This window comes from Mycteria americana, chromosome 4 (assembly GCF_035582795.1).
Source record: "Mycteria americana isolate JAX WOST 10 ecotype Jacksonville Zoo and Gardens chromosome 4, USCA_MyAme_1.0, whole genome shotgun sequence".
NCBI lineage: Eukaryota > Metazoa > Chordata > Aves > Ciconiiformes > Ciconiidae > Mycteria > Mycteria americana.
This window is the reverse complement of record NC_134368.1, coordinates 5,019,878-5,032,889: the sequence shown is the minus strand read 5'-3', so window position 1 is coordinate 5,032,889 and position 13,012 is coordinate 5,019,878. Positions and strand designations below refer to the sequence as shown.

General features: G+C 39.0%; 1 protein-coding gene across 2 annotated transcripts in view; it reads right to left on the bottom strand.

The window, feature by feature from the left end:
• The window catches only part of CTNNA2 (catenin alpha 2), a 534,072-nt gene that overhangs the window by 414,297 nt on the left and 106,763 nt on the right, over positions 1-13,012 (bottom strand). For both annotated transcript variants that reach the window (XM_075499501.1, XM_075499502.1), the window contains exon 3: positions 10,877-11,072. In XM_075499501.1, the coding sequence (XP_075355616.1) occupies positions 10,877-11,072 (196 nt within the window). The remainder of the gene's footprint in view (positions 1-10,876; positions 11,073-13,012) is intronic.

Here is a 13,012-nt window from a genome sequence, read left to right as displayed (position 1 = left end):
CACCCCCAGGTCCTTCTCTGCCTGGCAGCTTTCCAGCCACTCTTCCCCAAGCCTGTAGCGTTGCATGGGGTTGTTGTGACCCAAGTGCAGGACCTTGCACTTGGCCTTGTTAAACCTCATACAATTGACCTCGGCCCATCGATCCAGCCTGTCCAGGTCCCTCTGCAGAGCCTTTCACTTACTCAACAGAAGTAAATCTTTTTCTCAAAAGAAGATTTACAACACTTACTCAACAGAACGAAAATTTTTTGTGTAAGTTTGTGAGTAACTTTTTTTCTCTCTAATCATTACTAAATCACTCTTGAAATTTTCCAGTTAGAGTTTTTTAAAGTTTGGAAATAATCCTGTTTTCATCATTCAGCACAGGGAAGGGAGCAGGACTGGAGAGGCGAAGGCAACAGGGCAGGATAACGGTGGCAGTGCAGAAGGAAATCTGTCTTTCCCTTTGGGTGAAGGCTGGCTTTGTAACACATCCCATATTGTCCACCAGCTCTTCATTCGAAGCAATGCGACTGAAGCATAAGGTAATGACCAAATCTCAAGCTCATCTCCTTGACTTTCTCCCTTGGATGGACTACTTCCCAATTTACGTCTCCAAGACCGTTCCAGATCACCCTCCCACCCAGTTTCCCTAACCCTATCCATCGCTACATTAGACAGCTGGTGAAACTCATATTACCTTTGCTCTGTTAAAAACTGCCATCACTGGTGATGGAAGTTTTAGAGGGCACCTACACACAGTCATCTGAGGTCACTCCATTGCCAAGCTGAAAGGAATCTCCTGCCAAATACTTTCAATCCGACTGAGGCTGTAAAATAACTGATTTTCCAGTTCAAAAGGTGAATCAAACTTTTCCTTTTTTTTTTTTTTTTTTTTAATGTTGGGTTGAACAAAAAGAAATTCAGTTCAGAATTTCTGCCCAATGAATCAATAGTGGTTTCAAGCACACAGCTGTGATCCAGATGATGTTTCCCTAGCACGCAAATTAGAACAGCTTCAAAAGGAGAGGCCGAGATGCTCATCCCATGGTGCTCTACAGCTTTAGAGTAACAGCTTTCTTCTTAGGGGTCAGAGACTTCAATTCAAATCTCTATATTGAATTACGCACAGAGAGGACTTAAATACAGATTTCATGCATGCCGGAAAATCTTCTTGCAGAACATTGTTCATGGTTATCTCAAAACTTAATTGAAAAGGCTGCACATTTAATACTTCTGGGGATTACTGACTGTGGACTAAGCCTACCCGGTTTTGGAATTACTGCTGGAAGACAGAACAGGGCAAGATAACTGCCTGTGGTACCTCTTCCAATTTGTAAGACCCTACTTTTTTTGTTTTGTTTTGTTTTGTTTTCCCCCAATCCTAGTGAAACTATTTTCCAAATTTGACCTGAATTCAGAAATTTCATGCATACTAATACTACACTGTGATACCACTGTGACACACCGTGAGTCCACTTACCCTCACTTACCCTCCACTTACCCTCAATACATTTGCAGATGACACCAAGTTGTGTGAGAGTGTTGATCTGCCTGAGGGTAGCAAGGCTCTGCAGAGGGACCTGGACAGGCTGGATCAATGGGCCGAGGTCAATTGTATGAGGTTTAACAAGGCCAAGTGCAAGGTCCTGCACTTGGGCCACAGCAACCCCATGCAACGCTACAGGCTTGGGGAAGAGTGGCTGGAAAGCTGCCTGGCAGAGAAGGACCTGGGGGTGTTGGTTGACAGCCGCCTGAATATGAGCCAGCAGTGTGCCCAGGTGGCCAAGAAGGCCAACAGCATCCTGGCTTGTATCAGAAATAGTGTGGCCAGCAGGACTAAGGAAGTGATCGTCCCCCTGTACTCAGCACTGGTGAGGCCGCACCTCGAATGCTGTGTTCAGTGTTGGGCCCCCCACTACAAGAGAGACATTGAGGGGCTGGAGCGTGTCCAGAGAAGGGCAACGGAGCTGGGGAAGGGTCTGGAGCACAAGGCTGATGGGGAGCGGCTGAGGGACCTGGGGTTGTTCAGCCTGGAGAAAAGGAGGCTGAGGGGAGACCTTATTGCTCTCTACAACTACCTGAAAGGAGGGTGTAGAGAGGTGGGGTCGGTCTCTTCTCCCAGGTAACAAGTGATAGGATGAGAGGAAATGGCCTCAAGTTGCGCCAGGGGAGGTTTAGACTGGATATTAGGAAATTTTACTTCACTGAAAGGGTTGTCAAGCATTGGAACAGGCTGCCCAGGGAAGTGGTTGAGTCGCCATCCCTGGAGGTATTTAAAGGACGTTGTAGATGTGGTGCTTAGGGACATGGTGTAGTGGTGGTTTTTGGCAGTGTTAGGTTTATGGTTGGACTCGATGATCTTAAAGGTCTTTTCCAACCTATACGATTCTGTGATTCTGTGATTCCACTGTGGTGGAGTAAAATATTTACTGAAAAATATGCCCTAGTTACAATCCCTTGATAGATTTTTTTTTTTTTTAAACTGGTGTGGTGTATTTCTGCAATCCTTTCTCAAATAAAACCTTTCTTAACAGAAATATTGCTTCTAAAGGAACAAGTAGTAATTTTAGGACCGGATTTTAGAATTCAAGTCAAATATTTCTGGAAGAAACACTATTTCTATAACTTTCAATTTGTGACTAAAATTTAATTTTTGACAACCGTTAGAAGTTGACATTCTAAAGCAATTTCATCCTTCCCTGCTATAGAGTCATGATAGTAATAAAATCTTCCAGAAAGACAATATAAATAAATATAATATGAAAAAGGAAAAATTGCCTAATATATTCATTTATATTATTTTTCAAAGATATATCACTGTGCTTTTGTAAAATCTGTCTCAGACTGTCATATTTGGGCACTACATCAAACATCAACCACCCTTTATAACAAACATTCCTCAGAGATGTAAGCTGCTTTCAGAAATTTAAACTAACATGAGCTTAAACAAAATATTGAAAAGTGAAATACTAGAAAAGCTCCAGCCAAGGCTGTAACAGAAATAAATCTTTTGAAAATGGTGCAGGGAATAAGTACAGGCTCTGAGTCCTCAGCTGGCTTTACCAAGAACCAGTATCATCATCAGTTCAAGACCTCCCCAACTGCCTAAACCATTAAGGATGTGTACAGAAAATCACGCATTCCATTTTTCTCTATTTTTAGCTTCCTGCTCAAGGATACAGGACTCACTACGGGATGCAGGGGAAGAACATTTTAGGACTGCACAAGACTTGTAATGGGATGTTTAGGGGAGGAACTGAAGGTGGGAAAAAGGAAGGACCGAGACGATTTGGGGAGGAACAAGCCCAGGAAAATGGAGGGATAAAAGGATAAAAGGGGCTAGTCGCGTGTAAATAAATTGCTGGTCAATGCACTCGTCTGGCCGTGCCTTGGGCCAGATTTTCTGATTTCCAGCTGCTGGAGAGACCACAGCGTCTGGAGGTCGACTGAGACATCTGCTTCCATGTGTTTGTGTCTGTGTGTGTCCTTGGGAGCGGGGCAGCTGAGGAGACCAGGATCCAGGGGCCAGCTATGGGATAGACTGAGAAGCTAAACCCAGCTACTGACGGGATCTACATTATACATATGAACATAGGTATTTCACACTAACGGACCTGCAATCCTAATCAGCCAGAGGCGGGAAGAGGATAAGACACTTGGTGCCATTGAGTTTGTTTCACAGAATCATAGAATGGTTTGGGTTGGAAGGGACCTTTAAAGGTCATGTAGTCCAACCCCCTGCAATGAGCAGGGACATCTTCCACCAGATCAGGTTGCTCAGAGCCCCGTCCAACATGAACTTGAATATTTCCAGGGATGGGGCATCTACCACCTCTCTGGGCAACCTGCTCCAGGGTTTCATAGAATCATAGAAGAGTGAGTGCTGAGTGTCTGATGTGTGTGGTCAGCTGTGTATATAAGCGTATTTGAGTTGTACATGCGTGTTTGTGTGTATGTGCCTACTGGGAATACACGCTCAGCCTCGCTACTGCTTGGACCTGGGGCCATGGAGCTGCAGCAGCCTCGCTACTGGAACTGGGAACCCCTGACACTCCTTATCTGTATAACAGCTCTTTGAGATTCTGTACAATGTCTGCTCTTTCATCAGAAGTGGTTTAAATCATTTTAGAAAAGGAACTTGAATGTCTTTCAGAAGCTAAATTCTCTGAGAGCTGAAAGATAATTAATGGATTTGAAAAGGGTCTGAAAGAGCTAGCATTAGAGTATTTGCATAAAATGACATTTAGCGTGCCATATTTCTTAGGATGAGCACTGCAAAAAATGAATAACAATTGAAGTCACTTCCAAATGTAACAAGCAATTCAAAATAGATTATGAATATTTTTGAATAACAAGATAAGAGTTTTCAGGCCATAGCTTCAGTGACTTGCTGAATATAAGAGTTCAAATCTTCATGCTCAAAGCTTCCTGTTGGACAGGCGTGAGCCATCGGAGAGACTGGAAAAAAGCAAGTTGCCTATAGCATAGATGTTATTGACAAAATAGAGAATATGCTTATTATATACACAGGTTCTTTCAGAAGTAGCCCAAGACTCATTCTCCCACTAAGAAGGACTGACCACAAGCCGCACTTCGTATTTCAGAAAAGGACAGACAGTCCAGTTTGTCTAAAATAACTGCTTTTCAGTAATTTCTTTCTACACACACACTTCTTCCTCTATCTAGAAATAGTGGTCACTAACTTCTATAAGCATTAAAAAAAAAAAAAAAAAAGAAAAAGAAAAGTTCTCATACACTTCAGTGATAAGTATTCTAAATAAATGTAGGGGGAACATAGGTTTAAGTGAAAAGACCAGATAATTTTTTTTCCTAAAAATATATCTCTAGCTATATTATATCTCTATATCTATATCTAGCTATATTATATCTCTATATCTATATCTAAATAATATATATTACCTAACCTAGGTAAGAAAAAATAGCTTAGGTTATGTAGACAAATTCTAAGTGATAAAATATTAGTATCAGGGGGTTTTGTTTTGGTTTTTTTTTAAAGAATCCATTAGTCCTCCTTCATACTTGCCAGATTCAAACCCAATATCCTACAGTTCATTCACTGAACTCAGACTTTGGGAATAACAATCAGCCAGAAAGACTCAGAAAAATGCCAAAAAAGCCCCTAAGCAATCAGTGCTTAGTTTTTACCATAGGAGAAACCTTTAAATACCTTCAATTGTAGATCAACACTTCATTTTGAATTCTGTCACTGGGACTCAGAGTTGAAAATGGATGCAGAAATCAGACAATACTTCATCATTTGCTTTCTCTATAAAAAGAATTTCCTCCTCTCCCACGTCAAGTGATAGTTATATTGTGACAAGTCTTTTAATGGCTTCTACAGAAACACCACAGAAATACCTTATGAAGTAATTCCACTTCCATATATTTTATAAACCAGGAAAAATGCTGAAGAGCTAGCAGAGAGAGCGAGCAAACCTACATCCATTAGTTGAATTCGTATTAACCAAATGAACCAAAGTGTAATGTATTCAGCTAAGGGGTTTTTTATATATTTCAAATATAATTTTAAGTGTTAAACCCAAACTATTCCAGGAAAGCTTTTAGATACTAATGGGTACAAACCTTTTTTTTTTTCTTTTTTTTTTTTGTTTGGCTTTTTTTTTTTTTTTTTTTTGGTAATCAGGACAGCAGAGAGAGTAGATTGGGTAAATCAGGGCTCCTGGAAAGTCTGTTGCAAATGACTCTGCTAAGCGGGTACATTTGAGGCATCAGTGTAACATGCTATGTAAGAACACATTCACACCCTGAACTTAAATGTAAATAAGACAGGTTTACTAGGAATGCTTTCAGTGTAAAAAAGGAGGGAAATTTAGGGGAAGAAGGGACAGAATGGATAAAAATCGGTACAATCAGAAGGATGGGCTAACAGAACAGTGTGAAGCAGGTATCCAGGGTCAGAGGAGGATTCAGAGAGGAGTGTAATCTACTGGTAGAGAAACCAAGGACAACAAACAAGGTACGTTAAATTTGTCAAGTAAAGGGGAAAAAAAGAGGTCAAGAAGAAGACATTTGATTTTTTTTTTTCTACTTGGCATTACAAAACCATGACTGAACATGAGAGACAAGGAGAAGGACCTTACGTGAATACAGCACTAGGGTATGAGAAGGAGACGGAAGCAAGAAGGGTTAACAGGGCATGGGAGATCTAAAGAGATGATGAGATAGGGGAAATTTCAGGCCCTGAATTGCAAGAAAGACAAAATAAGTGTATGACCACTTGAAGGTAGCAAAGAAAAGGAGAGGGAAACAGAGGAGTATAGAGGAGAGCAGCACAGACTCCGTGGGAAACAGAGATGGCTGCTAAGAGTTCTCTTTAATGTAGCTGAAAAAGAAGACTGATTGGATTAGAGGGCAGAAAACAAAAATCTAAAGAGAGTGGAAAAGTTTTAAGGAAGGCAAAATCTGAGCAGGGATTTTCTGCTTCAGTCAGGAAAGTCAAGACCTCCAGGCAGCAAGTCTTAAAGACTTGGGATAACATGGCAGTGCGAGGACTGGGTTTTAGGAAGGAACTGTTGGTCTAACAAGGTCTAACTGAAAGAAAATTGTACAATCGGGAAAGGCCTCTGAAAATACAAATTGCCAGCTGAACTGGGGTACAGTTTTAAGACTCAAAGAACGCTGTGCATTTGGCTAAGGGTTCGGCAGTCTCCAGGAACACAAAACTGAGACAGTTGTACGTGATGGTGTACGTGCCATTACAAATATCAGGACAGAATCTGTCTCTCTCCGTGTCATACTGCTGTCATTGAAATCAAAAGAGCTTAAACGAGCTTAAACAGCATTATAAATTATTATAAAAAAAACAACATACAACTTGTGTATGTTCTATGGTTTTGGAGTTTGCTCCCACCCCTAAGGTATGCAGGTTCCCTGCTTTTCTCCCAAGGTAACTGAAGACAGGAGGGAACAGTAAGGACAAAGACCTTTCACAGGGTTTAGTTTAAAATCTCCATTTTAAAAGTTTTAAAAACTAGGTAGTTCAAAGCATTAAAGCATTAAAAATATTGCTTTTTAGTATATTCCATCACAGAAAAAAAAAGTTACCAAGAAAGTTAAAGTCATTTTTGTGTGTCAGATATTGATACATACTTTAATGCTTACTGACAGTCACGAAGTACATGGATCACATCATATTCTTTTTATGCAACATGCATAAATCTGCAGAACAAAAAATTAAGTCTACCTCAAGTTTACACTGTCTTCAAACACAAAAAACATCATCAGCTATTTTCTGTCCCTTTATTGAAGTATAAATTTCAGATTATGGTGCAAAGTTGTATCTACCCTGCTTGAAAAGCAAAAATTTAAAAGACAACAACCAGCTGCTAGACTAAATCATGTTTTTAATGGAAGTTCTAGCTATATGCCAGAAAACTTCTAGGACAATTATATTAAAAGCAGGCTGTCACTAGCACATACTTACAAGATAGACATTGCCAAAGTCATTAAATAGATAGAATAAATTTACATAAATATAATCGATTTCCTTGTCTTGCTTTCCTTGGCACCCCAGACTGTTTCATAATAAATTTAATCAGACCTGAGCCCAATGGACCAGCAGTCCTTTGTAGATTTTTGTGTGAATCACAACCTGAATGTCTCCTCCACAGGGAATTTCCTTCTTCTCTCATGATCAGTAAAAGACCAGCTGCATTTAGACACCTATGCTATGAGAACATATGCCTCTGTTCTCCTCCCCAGACTGTATTTCTTATTTCTCTGAGTTCTACCTTCCCTTTCCTGCACTTCTCAGGCTTTGTAGTTTTCTTAGGGTTACTGTAACCACAAAAATACACAAAAATCTCACTCCTACCAAAAATTCAATATGCAGAAGACTGTCTGCTTTCCCTAACCTCTAACGTAAGACAACATGAACGACAAACATCAGCATTGCCCAGGTCTCATCTGTCCCCCATCTGGGAGATCTTTTACACAGCTCTGACAACATGGGAACAAATACCCATACAGCAAAGTATTCAATGGCATAGCAATTGGATAATTTCACTTAGAGGGTTTTGAAGGAAAGCTTATTTTTGCTATTTTGGTATTTTTAAGACCTATGAGGCCAAAATATTCCTGTTATGGAATTATTATGGATTAATACATACACTCACAGATACACAGTTAGGAGCTTTATGCATAAAATATTTACCCCTTTTCATAACATTATGTGAAATAAAAAAAACCCATCACATTAAAAAAATCTATCTTCTTGCTCTTGGTTGTTTTTTTAACGCTCAACTCTGTATATCAAAACTGTCGATCATCAGAGTTTCATACAGCTATCCAAATATATTTTACCCTTCACATTATTAAAGTAACAAGCATCTTAAAGCTATATATTCTCTGCCTTCAGGTTCACTCCACGGTATTTTGCAAACGCTACAGTACATTCGTTTCATACCTATCAATGGAAAGCAACTCTCTCCGGGATGAATTGCAACAACCGTCTATAGTAGCATATAATAGTATACAGCGATACAGGGCAGGAGATAAGGAGCACACCAGAGCCAGCTGTAACTGCGGGAGACGTTTTGAGGTTGACGGTGTAATTATCCAAGCTGGAATTTTGCCAGAAAACCAACTAGCAATACTCTGGCAAAACACAGCCTCAGTTCATTAATCCAGCTCTTTATGTCACTGAGCTAAACGTATCATTTCACATTGCACCAAGGCTGGTCTAGTTTACGCGGCTCGTGTGTGCTAATAATGGTGTTTGGTGTCTCCTGCTCTCCTCATTACGGACTCGTGTTGTACAGACCCGAAAAAGCTGCTCCACTTTTCTGACAGACTTTTTTCTAGCCTGCAGTGTTGACAAAAGATGAATGTCTGTATCATTCTGCGTAATACTGTTTAAGATTTTTTTTCCTGTCTGCTTCCTACATTGTTTTTTTTTTTAATATAGATTAAAAAAAAAAAAAAGGCTTATTATCAATTAAAAAGTCAGAAATTCAATCAAGAAGAAAACCAAAAGTCTCCACAGCACATCCTCTCAGATGCCTCTAGCTTAACAAAAGCAAAAAACTACAAAGAAATCACTGATAACTAACACAATGAGAAAGAAAGATAGTAAGAAGCTCTCATACCATGCTAATGCATGTGGTATATTTGCCTAGATCAGAGAGCATGCAACAGTTTAGGTCGATGACTCAGGAGAAGGCTCCTTGGGAGAAGCTAGCAAAACTCAGCCAACGTCGCAGCCCCAAAGGGAGCGAGCTATAAATTCAGAGGGAACAAGGGCACCGGCGTCAGCGCTGGAGATGCTGTAGTAGAATTTGACATAACAGAAAATAAGGAATGTAAGCAACGGGAAACTGAAGTAGCTGACAAATGAAACTGCATGCCCGAACAACCAGGCATCAGCATCAAAATTCTAAATTGAAAAAAAAAAAAACCCCAAACAAAACCAACACGAACACCCCCACCCCGAATACTGGCGTAACACTATACATAGAGTATACCGCAAATACGCAACTTATTATGATGTACTGGCAATTCAATATTAAAAAAAACCAACACATAGGAAGAGGAAACCAGTGAAACTAAATGTATATGTTATGGATAGGAGGAAGAAATAGCCTCAGGATAGAACAGGCTGGAATATTCACAAATCAGTGTTTATGTATACAGGATTTTAACCCTGCCTGCTCCTATGATCATTTGAGCCCAATTTTCACGAACTGAAAAAAACATCATATTAGTGCTGGGGGCCTAACTCACTGAAAATTAGTATTTTATACCTGACCCTTTAAACTCCTTTCAAAAGTTCAGTTGGAGATCTGCCAGTCCTGTTCTAAAACCCAGGACTGATGATACTGGCAGATGGTATCTTTAGCTTATGGGATTTACAATGGAAAAAACCTGAAAGGTACTTAATTCTGCTGCAATAAAGATAATTACAATCAAAGTCAATAAAAGGGAAAAGTTTTGTTATGAGCATATATTGAAAACATATTTTTCCCCTACCACACACGTAAATTTGAAAGCTTCTGACATACATTTTACCTTTGGAAGGAAAATTGACAGATTATATCCATGATATTTCTAAAATTTCAAAGCCTAATCTGAAAGCGGTTTTCTTATAATACCAATTTAAACTTCAAATATTAAATCATGCAAAACCAGGTTTATTTCTGCCAGTAAGGAAAATGTTATTATCCCACACCTGAGTCCCATGCCCAGCCATGCAATTTTTTTGTAACATTGCGTATCTTGACACTTGCAGTATGCAGTATGCAAACTAATGTTAATATTTATCTTGTTATCACCAACACCTAGAAAAAATCCTGGGTTTAATATTGCTATTATCTGTATATTTTCAGATTTTTATAACCTTTGTATATATTTCAATATATACTTGAAACCACAAGTAATTCTACATTGCTGTACTATTTGATTTGTAATTGTTAGATTGTTCAGAAATGTCTGCAGCAGAATCCTAATTGTACATTTGCATCCGCAGGCTTTAAACCACTGCTCACGTTTAGCAAAGTGAAAAATCACGTCATTCTGTTACCCAGCAGAATAAAAAGCAAGTTGAAAATTAAACAATAAGCTTTGGCACTGGGCAGCGTGGCCGCTAAGTAATATTTGAGTTTACTATTTGGTGATAGAGCAGCTAAAAGGAAAAAACCACACTTTTTTTTACCAAAGTTAGAACATTCTTTATACACATTGCCATTCACAAAGGTATAGCTATTTTAATACTTATATGCCGTATTACAGATATAATGTAACATAGGACACGGTTTTAATTACATTATCAGAGCAGCTGATACACTTGTTTTGGAAGAAATCTTGAAAAGCATCAAATAGAAGAGTTTTAGCCAGTTAAGCATTTTGTTCCACATACCTTGTTTGCGTACATCCTCTACAGCAGCAACCAATTCCTCCTTGAGATCCTGGCTCTCTTTCGCAATTTGATCTCCTTTTTCCAAAAAGTTTTGAGTGGCCTGCTCTACCGAAGCAGCCAACACGTGAGCCTTCTTAGAGCGCCCTTTCTTTTTGCCAGATGGTCCCTTATTGCTTGTGTTAACAAGCGTTGTTACCTTTGGGAAAGAAAAACAAGGTTTTGTCAGTTTGAAGGATTCTTCAACTACTACGAGCACAATAGATGGCCACCTAATTCAATACCCCCGCTATTTTCTTTACCCTTGAAACGATGTAATGGTCACATGTATTGAATGAATAGCATTTAAAGTTTAAAATCCAAAGCATGGCAGCACATACCTCAAAAAAGGTTTTTTAACGTCTTTTAACGTCTATTTAGTCTGGGCTAAGCAAATCGCAGTCAAGGAGTGAAGGAGAAAGATAAGAGGTATGGAAGGGCATTGGTGCTAAAGCATCATTTTTGTCATTGTTTTGCATTTTAAAAAAAATGAATAAGCCAATAAAATGAAAACCTAACACATAATGGGTCAGAAACCATTCAAAAAGCAATCGTCCCTTGAGATAAGTCCTGTCAGTTACATTCAAGTGGTGACAAAAACATTGTGGCTGTTTTCCAGATGTTAAGGAACAAATAGCTCCTGCTGCAAAGATTATACAGGTTAAAACTACGCAGTTTAGTATTGCTCCAGTATATTTATAATATACTGGCAACAGCAGACAGTGAAATGATCTCATTTTCTCCCCAGTATTTAAAAAGAAAGAAAATCTGCTTCCATGTTTGTAGAATCTCCTAAAGGAATTCCTTATTGAGCCGTCGATAAACTGATTAGAAACGTCACCCACAAAGCTTAACAATACAGCACAGTGTATACTACAGCCTTTTGCTGGACCAAAAATATCTTATATCACTCCAGCAGTAAAAGGCTGCCTTTCTGTAAAACAGGAGTACTGAATCGGATATCATTAGGTGTTAAATGCATGAAAAAATAGCAATGGATCCATAATGCTCAGGGCTGCAATTCACCCTAACCAGCATACAAACCAGGGCAGTTGAAGTGACGTATCGGTGTGCTAACCCAGAAATTTACTGTAAGAAAATAAAACTCTTTGCAATAAAGACAGCGCACTACAAAGGAAAAGCTTTCAAAACGAAGTATAAAAAATTCACTGCCAGCCCATCCCTATGACAAGGAGCATGGCAAGGTGTTTGGTACGGTTGTGACCAAAGAGCCTTGTGTCGTGCTGTTTGTGCTACGGTTTTTTGCTCTTTGAGCTAGGGTTTTTTTTTCAAATCACATCTAAAAACTATAAACTATGGAAGAAGAAAAAAAAAAAAAAAAGAGATGATCAGGGCTTGAAAACACCACAAGCATATGCATGGATGTATTGGGTGAAAAAAACGTATTCCAGAGCTTGCTTTCAGGAAGGAGTCTGCCTGGCTACAGGAAGGTAATATTCTTCCATCGCGTGGTTTTTTTCCACTATTTATATTTAAAAATAATATTTTCTTTATTAGTTTGCTCTTGAAATTATTCTTCATGAAATTTCCTGAAGATCTTCTTGTGGTTGATCATGGTCTCTTTAAGGATTTTAGAATTTTATAAATAAACAAACTAGGCTGCCTCTGGAACCTAACTCAGGTTCAGCAAATTGAATGGATTTGTCCAGCACATCATCAGGATGACTACGAAAAGCTTTCACATACAGCAGGCAATATAATTTTTTAAGGAGATGCTGAAATTCACATAGGAGACCCAAAGATGAAGAGAATAATGTCAGAATAATGTAGAATAATGTCAGAATGTTAATTATTTGGATTTAGCGAACAAACTAGAACTAGACTGCCAGAATAGTTCAGATAGTACAGAGAAGAAAAAGAGCTGAAGTAAAGAAAAGGTGGTCAATAACTTAAGTCAAAACAGACTATTTCATAGATCTCTATTAGACAGATGCAGGGGTCTATAGGTAAAAAAAAATGCTCGAAATAGCACAAACACAAAGAAGTTGCAGCTGGCAGAAGAACTGCTGAAGTCCTATGAAGACACAGAAATTAGTTGGATTGCAGACTTCTTTTGGTACCCTAAAATTTTAGTTTCCC